This window comes from Lithobates pipiens, unplaced genomic scaffold (assembly GCF_037356315.1).
Source record: "Lithobates pipiens isolate NorthernLeopardFrog02 unplaced genomic scaffold, aLitPip1_a1.2 Scaffold_8, whole genome shotgun sequence".
NCBI lineage: Eukaryota > Metazoa > Chordata > Amphibia > Anura > Ranidae > Lithobates > Lithobates pipiens.
The window spans coordinates 530,808,003-530,820,566 of record NW_027507903.1 but is presented as its reverse complement, the minus strand read 5'-3'; the positions used below and the strand labels follow the sequence as shown (position 1 = coordinate 530,820,566).

The following is a 12,564-nucleotide window of genomic DNA, read 5'->3' as shown; positions in this document are numbered from 1 at the left end:
TTGTTTGTAGAGAATTCCAATCGGACAAAGATTCAGAGCTCAGATCAAATTACGAAGCCAAAGCTATTGTCTACTAGCCGCAACGTAGTCCCATCGCAACAACGAGCGTCACCTCGTTCCGAACGATCGGATTTTCCGACAACTTTGTCCGACGTGTGTATGCAACACCAGTTTCGGACAAAATACGTCTGAAAAAAAATCAGATGGATTTTGTTGTCGGAATGTCCGACCGTGTGTACGGGGGCTTAGGCAGACGGTGCTATCCACTTTTAAACCCTCTCTCTAACACCCCAGATACAGGCAGTCCCTGAGTTACAAACATCCGACTTACAAGCGACTCCTACTAACAGACAGAGGGAGACAACAGGAAGCGAGAGGAAATCTACCCCTAGGAAGGGAAATTCACTCCTGTAAGAATTATAATGGAAAAAGGTGTCTCCACTGGAGTTTTAATCACCAATCCTTGTTTCCACAACAACCCAAAATGTTCAAAAGCCCATTGTCATTGGGACAGAAAGTGAGGGGGAATCTTCTGAACAGGGGCACAGACGACATCAAAACAAATGTTACAGGGGTATTAACCCTTCTCTATGCTGTCCAATACACTTAAAAAAAAAAAATGTACCTGTTCCAACTTACATACAAATTCAACTTAAGAACAAACCTACAGACCCTATCTTTGTAACCTTCTAGCCCACTTTGGGTTAGAAATCACTTGATCACCTTTCACACACACCCATACCGGCATATTTTCTGTAGGTTTCTGAGTCCTGAGTGTCACCCCGGGACTATCAGAAAGAGTGACTCAGCTTACAGTCTATTAAAGTCCCAGGACAGTTTTGTTTTAGGTCTGCAATCCCATATGAAAACAGACTCTTCCCCCACATATGACAGAATCACAGCATTTTCTACTGACTGTTACCATAAGATGATTCAGCCGGCAACACCCGAGTTAGGAACTTGCATTCTGTGCAGTGAAAGTAAAAACGATAATACATATAAAATCTCGAGGGTGACCCAGCGCCAAAACACTTTTAAATGCCTGAATCTGACATCTGAATGTCTAAACTTGAGATTATACCTCTTGGCTGTCTGAAAGGCCGCGTCTCCAGCTTCTAAGAACTCTCTCATTGTAGGAGGTAATGAAGAATCAAAGGAATTTAGGTCAATGATCTTCTCCCCATCCAGCTCCACACCAATTCTCTGGCCTGCAGAGGTGGCACTCTGGAACTGAACGAATCTCATCCTAAGGGGCTGAATCTGAGAGAAGCCTCGTCTCAGTATATTACAAATAGGGCTCTGCTGGACCAATCGCACTGCACCTCGGACCCAAATCGACATTAGCCCTTAAGGAAAAAAAAAAAAAAAAAAAGGAGTTAAATATGTGCACTAAAAATCCACAATTGCACAGTATCAGAATGATAGGATTTCTCTTGCTAGCGCGTGTGACAGTATATATTTCACATAGAGATTAAAGTGGACCTGTCTTCATGCAGTGCAAAGCAATAGGTTCACTTTAATACCAGCCCCATCAACTGCACATATTTATTTTGCTTTTATTCCCACACCATTTACTTCAATCACTGGGACCAAAGAGTGATCCCTGTGTAAACCACAACAGGGCACTTCTTTAAAAGGGAACTGCAGTCTGCTCACATAATTCGTAATAAAGAGATCTTTGCCATTCTGAAGCTTCCCTCCAACCACTTTGCATATTATTTTAGATATACTGTGATACTGTACTTGCCAAATATGCTGCATAATTCTCCCTCCACTGAATCTGGCTGCAATCATTTTAACTGTGGGCAGCTGAAGCTGTTGCCTGCTCACTTCCTGGATTTACACAGAGGCACACCTCCAGCTCTGCACTTCTCATTGGCCTTCTTACGACTCACCCCCTCCCTTCCTGGCAAACTCTCACCAGAGAGAGTGTGTGCATTATGTCATAAGCCTAGACTAATGACCAGACAAGAGGAAGTGGGCTGTATAAGGCGTTTACTGGCAGAAAAAAAAATGTTTTACTATCCAAAGTTAAAACAAAAAGGGCAGAAGATTTAATAGATGGAAAGATGAAAAAAAAAAAATGACTGAAGCTCTGCTTTAAGGACTGGGCACTCGCTCCCTTCCCTAATTTGACAGCACCTGAGTAACCAAACAGTATTTTCTTACATTAGGAAGTGAAGTCAGCCATGCGTTCCTCATACTCAGCAGAAGCCCCAGGTATTTCCTTTGTATCCAGAAGCCAAGAGTGGTGGGTGCACCCATTCATATCAGTGCGCTGTGGTAATGCATGCGTTGGTGTGCTGCAATGCCCTTTATTGTAATTGGCTCCCCATCACACCTTAGACCCCATTCACACCAGAGCGACTGGTGATGCAAAAGCTGTTGCAGTTATGTACAGGCTCCTCTAGTAGCCAACAATTTATTCCTGTCAGCTGGTCTTTTTTTTGATTATAGGCTGAAAATATTGACTGTGCAAACCATTTTAGGATAAATAAGGCCGCGTACACACGGGCGGACTGTCTGCCCAACTTAGTCCGCTGAACAGTGTTTCAGCGGACAATCCGCTCGTGTGTGGGCTTCAGCGGACTTTTTCAGCGGACAGTCTGACTAACAAAGTCTTACGGAATTTCCGTAAGACAGTCCGTTCAAACTTGGTTTTGTCCGTCCAAACTTGGTTTCAGCGGACAGTCCGCTCGTGTGTAGGCAAGTTGGACGGACTAAGTATGGCGCATGCTCAGAATGGATTTACACGGCCGAAGGTTGCATTGCAGTGTATAGGACGTCGTTTTTCTAGTCCCGTCGTACGTGCTGTATACGTCATCACGCACGCTTTCAGCGGACTGTCTGCTCATCGTGTGTGGTCAAGTCCGTTCATGGTCATTTTGAACGGACTGTCTGTCGGATTGTTTGACGAACTTAGTTGGGCAGACAATCCGCCCGTGTGTACGCGGCCTAAGGCTTCAAAAGAGCAGAAGGTCCTTCAAGGATTGCCACCTGGTGGGCCACATGCTGGCCTTCTTATCCATTACTGATCGCCAAGACCCCTGAATAATACTAGATAGTCAGAGGTTCTGCCAACTGGTCAAGTTGGCATTGACTTGAAACAAATTGGTCAGTGAGTGATGAAGCACAGATAAGCCTGTATGCATAGAGCGTTACAGTACCTCTAGGATTCGGAGGCATTGGGGGTTATTTACGAAAGGCAAATCCACTTTGCACTACAAGTGCAAAGTGAACTTGAAATTGCACTGAAAGAGCACTTGGAAGTGCAGTCGCTGTAGATCTGAGGGGAAGATCTGAAATGAGGGGAAGCTCTGCTGATTTTATCATCCAATCATGTGCAAACTAAAATGCTGTTTTTTATTATCCTTGCATGTCCTCCTCAGATCTACAGCAAGTGCACTTCCAGTGCAATTTCAAGTGCACTTTGCACTTGTAGTGCAACGTGGATTTGCCTTTCGTAAATAACCCCCAATGGCTTGTCTTGTCCATTTGCAACACATCATGCATGCCATCTTGCAAGCAGTGCCATGCACAGGTTTTTAGGGTGTTTAAACCAGAAGGTAAGGAGGCTTCCTCCCCGCCTGGCAAATGCCCTCTGAAAAGCAATCCGCAGCATGTAAACAAGCCCTTAAAATTGCTGTTCTGATTGTTTATTGTTGATCCAGACAGCCTGCCATCCTTCTTGTTTCTCCAACCCCTGTTGCAGACTGCCTGTCCCTTCTATTCTTTTCTCTGCCACAAGCTTGGATACTGACTCCCCTCTGCCTGCCACCTGCCCGTCTCCTCAGTGTAACCACCCTTTTCCTGTGATCACTTGGTAGGGCAATCCTGAGTGCCACAACCTGGTGCCAGCTTGCAGCAAAGGGGCCACTTGGGTCACCACTCATCACTCCTTACAGGGTGCTCTGGTGAAGGCCAATTGTCACTTAGACCCTGCATCTTAGATGAGCCCACGTCACTTGCCAGGGGTGTCAGTCATAACAGAGATATAGTGGCCAGACAGCAACATGCCAAGAAGCGAGGGAGTGCACACATACATTAGTTAACAGCAATTTGTGTTAAATTGGACCCGAATGACAGGCTAGCCATACACGGGGAGATGACCCACTAAGAATAGGGTAGTAATGATTCTGATAGTCATTAAACAGCTCATTGTTACCCAAAGAGAAGACTAGGTGGCCTAATGCCTCGTACACACGATCAAACAATCCGGTGGAAAAGTCTGGCGGACTCAAGTACGCCCGACAATCCCCCCCGTGTGTGGGCTCCGGCGGACTAAGAAAGTATTTTTTGCACTCCAATCTGTCCGCCGGACTCACATTTTGGCGGACAATCCGGCCGTGTGTGTGCCAGTCCGCCGTACTTTTGAAATGAACAGACTTTTCCCGCCCGGAGAAAAGTCCGCTCATTTTGAGAGTGTCTCCAGGTAGCCAGGGCCAGCGAAGGAGGCGTCGCTGGCCCCGTCACCTGGTATGGACTTAAAGGGGAATCCCTACGCTGAAAAAAAACGGCGTGGGGGTCCCCCCCAGGTCCATATCAGACCCTTATCCGAGCACGCTACCCGGCCGGCCAGGAAAGGGGATGGGGACGAGCGAAGAGGGGGACAAGACCCCCGAAGTCGGAAGAAGAGGGCGGCGGCGAAGAAGAAAGCCGGGCTCCTCCGCTAGTAAAAGAGCTAGCAGAAGATAGCGGAGGAGTCCGGCGAGAAGACCCCCGAAGACGGAAGACCCCCGGAGCTGTGCAATAAACTATTTTAACCCTTGTGTGTTGTTTTTTTTTTACTTTTTTTCCACAGGTGAATGGGTAGGGGTACATTGTACCCCATACTCATTCACATAGGGTGGGGGGCCAGGATCCGGGGGCCCCCTTATTGAAAGGGGGCTCACGGATTCCGATAAGCCCCCCGCCCGCAGACCCTGACAACCAACGGCCAGGGTTGTCGGGAAGAGGCCCTTGTCCTCATCAATATGGGGACAAGGTGCTTTGGGGCGGCCCCCCCTTCCCCAAGGCACCCCCCATGTTGAGGGCACGCGTCCTGGTACGGCTCAGGAGGGGGGGGGGGGGCACTCGCTCGTCCCCACCCCCTTTCCTGCCCGGCTAGCGTGCTCGGATAAGGGTCCGATATGGACCTGGGGGGGACCCCCACGCCGATTTTTCGGCGTAGGGATTCCCCTTAAAGTCCATACCAGGTGACACCACACACGCGGAGGAAAGTCCGCTCATTTTGAGCGTGTCTCCAGGTAGCCGGGGCCAGCGAAGGAGGCGTCGCTGGCCCCGGCTACCTGGAGACACGCTCAAAATGAGCGGACTTTCCTCCGCGTGTGTGGGCGAGTCCGTTCATTTCAAAAGTACGGCGGATAGTCCGGCGGACTAAGTACGCCGTATTAGTCCGCTGAAAAAGTGCCCTGTGTGGACAAGTAGCTCGTTCGGAAAGTCCACCAGACTAAGTCCGCCGGATAGTCTGCTACGTGTGTACGCGGCATAAGGTTCACTGTAGCTGTTACAATCTGACCATATATTCTTAGGCCGCGTACACACGGGCGGACTGTTCGCCCAACTTAGTTTGTCAAACAATCCGACAAACAGCTTGCTCAAAATTTGCATGAGCGGACTTGACCACACACGATGAACGAACAGTCCGCTGAAACCGTGCGCGATGACGTGAACGGCACGTACGACGGGTCGAAAAATACGACGTCCAATACACTGCAATGCAACCTTCGCCGTGTAAATCGTTTCTGAGCATGCGCGAAACTTAGTTTGTCGAACAAGCCTACACACGAGCGGACTGTCCGCTCAAACCAAGTTTCAGCGGACTGTCTTACGGGAATTCCGAAAAACTTTGTTCGTCAGACTGTCCGCTGAAACTGTCCGCTGAAGCCCACACACGAGCGGACTGTCCGCTGAAACACTGTTCAGCGGACAAAGTTGGGCGAACAGTCCGCCCGTGTGTACGCGGCCTTAGATTTACCAAAACTATGTAATATGAGGTGTATAAGGGGCCTTAGTCTCATCCAATCCATGAAATAGCAATCCAATCAGTGCAAGATTAGGCCATATATAGCCCACCACAAATGTGTACAAGGGGCTTGCTTTAGACAGGGGGGTCTCCAAACTTTCTAAATAAAAGGGCCAGTTTATTGTTCAGACTTTAGGGGGGCTAGACTGTGGCCAGTGGGAGTAGAAAATGTCCTGGTGTAAGTGGGAGTAAACAATGTTCCATCTTTGGTATTAGGGGGAAAAATAATGAGTCATTGTTGGTGTCAGTAGGAGGAATAATGCTCCATCATTGGCGTCAGTGAAGGAATAGTACCCCATTGTTGGCATCACTAGAAGGAATCATGCTCCATCATTGTGTCAGTGAAGGAATAGTACCCCATTTTTGGTGCCAGTAGAAGGAATAATGCCCCATCATTGGTGTCAGTGAAGGAATAGTACCCCATTGTTGGAGTCAGTGCAGGAATTATTTCCCTGCTGTTGGTGTCTGTGGCCTGAAAGGCCAGATATCAATAAGAATTAAAGGGCCACAGTTTGGAGACCACTGCTTTAGACTATATCTACCACTGATAATGGTTCCATCTGTTTTCTACTCCACATTACCTGTGTGAATGAGCCGTTTTGATAATAAACCAAGCATTATGTTCTTTATGCATTGAATCTTATTAACTAAATGACAATGTATAGCAGCGTGCGTTACACAATCATAAATAATATCACAGAATGAGCATAAAAAAGTGGTGTTGCCATGGATACAAAGGACGGCATCATGTTGCAGTATAGATGGATCGGTAAGGACAGATAATGAGCAGAGAACGACCCAAGAAGGTGTTAGTAAAGAAACATGCACAGTGGGTTATATCATAAGACCAGGAATCAGAGGTTGGTGATCCTATATAGTCACTAATTGCAGCATTTAGTTGAACAGAACCCGATGACGCATTGCCATCAAACCATAAGCCTGATTTAGGGTCCTTTCACACGGGGCGGATCAGTTCTGATCCGCCCCGTGGATGTCCGTTTGCTCAGCGGGGATCACTCCGCCGATCCCCGCTGAGCAGGGAGATGACAGGTCTGTCTCCGCACACTGTGCAGGGACGGACCTGTCACAGCGCCGCTCTCCCCTATGGGAGATCGGATGACGACGGACCGCAGTGCCCGTCGTCACCCGATCCGATCCGCAGACGGATGGAAAAATAGCTTTTTCCTCCGTCACACTTTTTCGGATCGGAGCGGGTCGGATGTCAGCGGACATGTCACCGCTGACATCCGACGCTCCATAGAGCTCTATGGAGCACCCGTTCAGGTCCGCCTGAAAAACTGACAGGCGGGCCTGAACGGGACGTCAGTGTGAAAGGGGCCTTACAGGCACGATGTGTTAATATTAAATAAAAAACGTTTCCCTGAAGTGCTTGAAGAGAGTCATTTCTACGTATTTAAAAATAAACGATTACATTCTGTTCTCCCGAAGACAATAGAATTATGTACAGTGTTTTGGTAAAGATTTGGGGATACTATCAGCTACCCCAGAATGGTAACGTTGTAAAACGAGGAAGCATGTCCGCTCTTTCAGGCCACATTCACACGCACATTTCTGCCTGCCACTTCCCCATAAAGTGGATGTAAAGAAGATTCTGAGCTGGGCATATATATTTGCAGTGTTTTCTTATCTCTCTCCGAAGCACTAAGCCCTGTAGCTTTCTCCTGCTCCGTAGCTCTGTTATCAGCCCGATAACTTCTGACAAGTTTTCCGAGACGGGAGCCTGAAGTGTGTGTCGGGGAGATTGCTATAAATAGATTAGCAGACAGCTTGCCATCTCACAGCAGAGCTCTACACATTCCTTCCTTTGCCAATGTGGAGAGGGGGGATCCCTTTCACCCAATCAGCTGTCTTGGCTGTATGCCAATAATCCACTCCCAGTGCTGACCAGGAAGAGAAAATCCGTAACACAATGTGGACTTTTTAAAGAACATATACAGCTGAAGACAGCAGACATACATGTAATACTTATTTAGGGTGACTGGTTTCCTCTCTGTGTATCATCTGAGGCTGTTCACTTCACTGGGGATATATGTGAGGTTTTACATCCACTTTAACCACTTAAAGACCACCCACCGCATATATACTGCGGCAGGGCGGCTCTATTGCGCGAAACAACATACCTGTATGTTGTTTCCTTATATAGATACTGTGGGTGCCAGGGCCGCCAGAGGCCCCCGCACCCATGGAGGAGGAGCCGATGCTGGTGCCCAGTGGACCGGATGTCCACCGGCCAGCCATGATTGCTCCACAGAAAGGCAGAACGGGGATCTGTAAACAAGTACAACGTTGCACGACCGGGCAATTTTTAGTTAAAATAACACAGTGCTGCATCGTAAAAAACGGCCTGATTATTAACCACTTTAGCCCGGAAGATTTGGCTGCTCAATGACAAGGCCCTTTTTTGCGATTCGGCACTGCGTTGCTTTAACTGACAATTGCGTGGTCGTCCGACGCTGTACCCAAATAAAATTAATGTCATTTTTTTCCCACAAATAGAGCTTTGCAGTTTTTATTTTTTGCGTTATAAACAAAAGAAGAGCGACAATTTTGAAAAAAAAAAAAAAAAAAAAAAACAATATCTTTTACTTTTTGTTATAAATATTCCAATTTTAAAAATTTCCTCAGTTTAGGCCAATATGTATTCTTCTACATATTTTTGGTAATTAAAAAAAAATAAAAATCACAATAAGCATATATTGAATGGTTTGCCCAAAAGTTATAGCGCCTACAAACTAGGGGATGGATTTTTTGCATTTTTATTATTTATTTTTTTACTAGTAATGATGGTGATCAGCGATTTTTATCGGGACTGTGAAATTGCAGCGGACACATCGGACACTTTTGACACATTTTTAGGACCAGTGACAATTATACAGTGATCAGTGCTATAAAAATGCACTGATTACTGTATAACATATCACTGACAGTGAAGGGGTTCACAGTAGGGGGCGATCAAGGGGTTAACTGTGTTACCTCACTGTGTTCTAACTGTTGGGGGGATGGGACTGACTAGGAGAGATGACAGATCAGTGTTCATAATCAGTATGAACACACGATCAGTCTCTTCTCCCCTGAGAGAACCGGGATCTGTGTGTTTACACACACAGATCCCGATTCTCGCTCTGTCACGAGCAATCGAGGCTGCCTAGCGATCATCGCACTGCTGGACACTGGCATCGGCTCCGGTGGTGAGCCGCGGTCACCCCTAGTGGCCAAAAGGCAAATTGACGTAAGGTAATGCCGTTTTGCCCAGGGGGGCCAACCTGTCGTAAAACTGCGGCGGCTGGTCCGGAAGCTGTTAAGGAGGTAAATCATTCAGGGGCTGAAGTGGTTAAAAGGAGAATTTTATAATAAAAAAAAAGAAGATACATTAAACCCACTGCTATTCCTTTATACTGGAATTGTACATTTATAAATGCAGCAATGAAAAGTTTAGCACTGGGAAACATTTTTTGAAGGATAAAAAGTGCATTTTATATACAATTCTATAGATCAGATCAAAATGAGGAAGAAAGAGGGACTGTCTCTCAAAAATCAGGGACAGTTGGAAGCTATGCCAATTCCAATTGTTTCCTAATGGCACCTCCAACATGGGTAGCACTCCAGTTTTGTGTCACACTTTTGCTGTGCGACAAAACCCATGAAAAATGACAAAATGCGATTGGCTGAGAGACAAAGAAAAAGGTACCTGAGCTACTTTTGCATGTAGGGAATCCTAATCAAGGGACTGGGCTTCCCTATGTTGTTGTGTGCCAAACACAGCAAAAAAACATACAAAAAAAAAAGCATCGTGTCACACAGTTTCTGAATAGGGCCTTAAAGTGTTTGTTACCCCAGCATTTCATATTCCTGATATGTGCCTGCTGTACCATGTACTTGTATGAGAATGTATCCTGTTATCTTTGCATTTCTTCCTTTGTGTCAAATCCCTGGTGTTCCTGCCAGTCTATCTGCTTTTCTGCTAAAAGCTGATCACACTAAGCAGGAGAACACACCATGGTCAGTTCTCTAGCTGTGCTGGGAACTCGGGCTCCTCTCCTCCAATGATCAGTCCTAACATTCCCCCCTGTACAGCCTTTCCCTGGAAAGTTCAGTGTGCTGTTGCTTTCCCCCCCCCTGCTCTTATACAGATGAGAACAGAGGAAACAGAGGGAAGGTGATCACTTCTGAAAAAGGGAAAGATTAAAAAAATTTAAGTAAAAAAAAGGTATTTAGAATGTTTTTGTTTTTTTTATATATACATTTATTTACACAAATGTTTTGCCTTTCATTTCCATTTTAACTGAATAGGTTGTTTAACAAGGTTATCGTTTACAATTACTTTAAGAGCTTATTCACATGAGCAGCTGGGGCAGTAAAACGAGACAGCTGAGCTGCGATTTTACCACCCTTCGCAAACTCCTGAAGCTTGAAACACAAGCAAAAACACTATTAAAACGCTTAAGGTGTGCCCTGCTCAGGTGTGATTTTAGGCTAATCATTATTAATCATCAGTCAGTAAGGGTTAATTTACACGGGCAGCCAGGGGGTAGTAAAACAGGTGGCTGAGCAATGGTTTTACTGTCCCCTAGTCGCCAACCCAAATTCTAATATTACAAACTGACAGGGCTGTACACATGCCGTGGTCACGATGTGCCTCTGCATCGTACCGGTACATCACGGGGGTTTGACGTGCTTATACCGGGATGATGCCTGCAGCTACAGGCATCACCCCAGAAAGTTTTTTTCAGCCAGCGATGCCTTAATCTAGGCTTACCTGTAGGTCAAAGTGTGTTGTAAGGGTTTACAACCACTTTAATTTCAATGGAGAGGGGCGTTTTTTCATCGCCCTGCCAGCGCACTAACCCAGTGTGAAAGCATTCATTGATTTTAATTAAATAGATTTTTGTGAGCTTTTCAGGTGTTTTTTTTTTTTTTAGCGTGAAAGGGGTCTTAGCATCCTGCCAGCGCACGGCTCCATTGTAATAGCCCTCAGGGCTTTCACATTGGAGAACCGGCAGCGGCTCTTTCTGGGAGCTTTGTAGGCGCCATTTTTAGCGCTGTAGCGCCTGCAAAGCGCCCCCCCCCCCCCTGTGAAAGGGGTCTTAGTGTGGGCATCCGAAGCCCGTTCGTAGCATCTTCCGGGATACGGTGCTCCTGGCTATACGGTGCGTACAAAGCGTGGCGCACTCATAGAAGCGGAGGATTTCCTTTGACTCCTGGGATTGAGGATACTTATATCCCAGGAGCCAATGGCCAGCTGAATAGGATGCTGAGGCGAGGTACAGCAAAAGTGCAACTGTTTACTATACTGACCCAAAAAAATAAAAAAAATAAAAAGGTAATAAGCTTTACAAAAAAATAAAAAATCTGAGTGTTAATGGGACTGTGATCAGCAACGGACTTCTAAAATTTAAGGTTAAAAAATATATATATATTATATATATATATATATATAAGTTGAGGCCTCATTCACACAGGCGTATGAGGACGCCACCCAGTGCGAGGGCCGTGTGTTGCCCACATTCATGTCAATGGGGACACAGCGCTTGCATGGAACACCAGCGCCTCCCTCTGGAGGAAAAGCACACCTACACACACACTGGACACCTCACTACCTTGGAGAATGAAAAACTACAATCTGATTGGTTGCCATGCACAGCCGCGGCCGTTGTAGTACATCCTCAACCTGATGATTATGAGGCCTGCACTATGTGTAGGTGATTCAGCAATTGAAAGATTTATGAATAATATATATATAAAAAAAAAGAAGCATTATCCTGCACGGGCCAGTGCGCCTCCTACGAGTACAGACCCTCATAAAACGCACCCCGCCATGTAATCACGTGACACATAGAAACACACAGTGCGCAGGTTACCAGGGTGACAGATCGAGAACCCCCCAACTTGTCCTCATGTGGCAGAAGCAGCGCTCAGTCCCGTGACCCGCTCTACAGCCAAATACAACTACACTTCCCAGAATTCCCTACGCCCGCCTTGAACAACTTTATTTAAAACGTGCAAGCGATTACAGCCAGCAGGCACTGAGCAGGTGTGTGTGAGGGGGTTTTAGTCGCCGTGCTTTGTGTGTGTGGGGGCAGGAGTGGAAGGGTTAAAGAGCATTGTGGTGGAGAAAAGGAGTTATGGGGGGGGGAATTGCACATGACAAACTTTGAAAGTTTACAAAAGATCCAGAGCACTTCACTTTCATTGTGCGCACGTTGATGCGCGCTAAAGTCACTTAACCGCTAGAAGAGCGCCCATTTTCTGGCAATTCACATATAACAATCAGTATTTTTTATTTTTTGCTAGAAATCTACTATGTACCTTGAATCCCCCAAATATTATATATATATCTTTTTTTTTTAAAAAAGCAGAGGCCCTAGAGAATAAATTGGTGGGTTTGGAAATATGTCACACGGTGGTTTTTCAGATAAAATTTTTGTGAAAAAAATACACTGTAATGCAAAAAGTCAGATTGCATAACCCAATTTTTTTGGGAAAATATAAGACGATGTCACCAAGTAAATGAATACCAA

At 46.1% G+C, this 12,564-nt stretch overlaps 1 protein-coding gene across 3 annotated transcripts in view; it reads right to left on the bottom strand.

Annotated features, from left to right (window-relative positions):
• The window catches only part of LOC143960702 (oxaloacetate tautomerase fahd2, mitochondrial-like), a 45,743-nt gene extending 33,731 nt beyond the window's left edge, over nucleotides 1-12,012 (bottom strand). The window contains exons 1-2 of one of the 3 annotated variants that reach the window (XM_077469526.1): nucleotides 11,905-12,012; nucleotides 1,082-1,346 (exon numbers count right to left, since the gene is read on the bottom strand). In XM_077469526.1, coding sequence (XP_077325652.1) covers nucleotides 1,082-1,341 — 260 coding nt within the window. In that variant the 5' untranslated portion in view covers nucleotides 1,342-1,346; nucleotides 11,905-12,012. The other 2 variants (XM_077469527.1, XM_077469523.1) reach the window with 2 other exon arrangements.
• Between the last annotated feature and the right edge of the window lie 552 nt (nucleotides 12,013-12,564).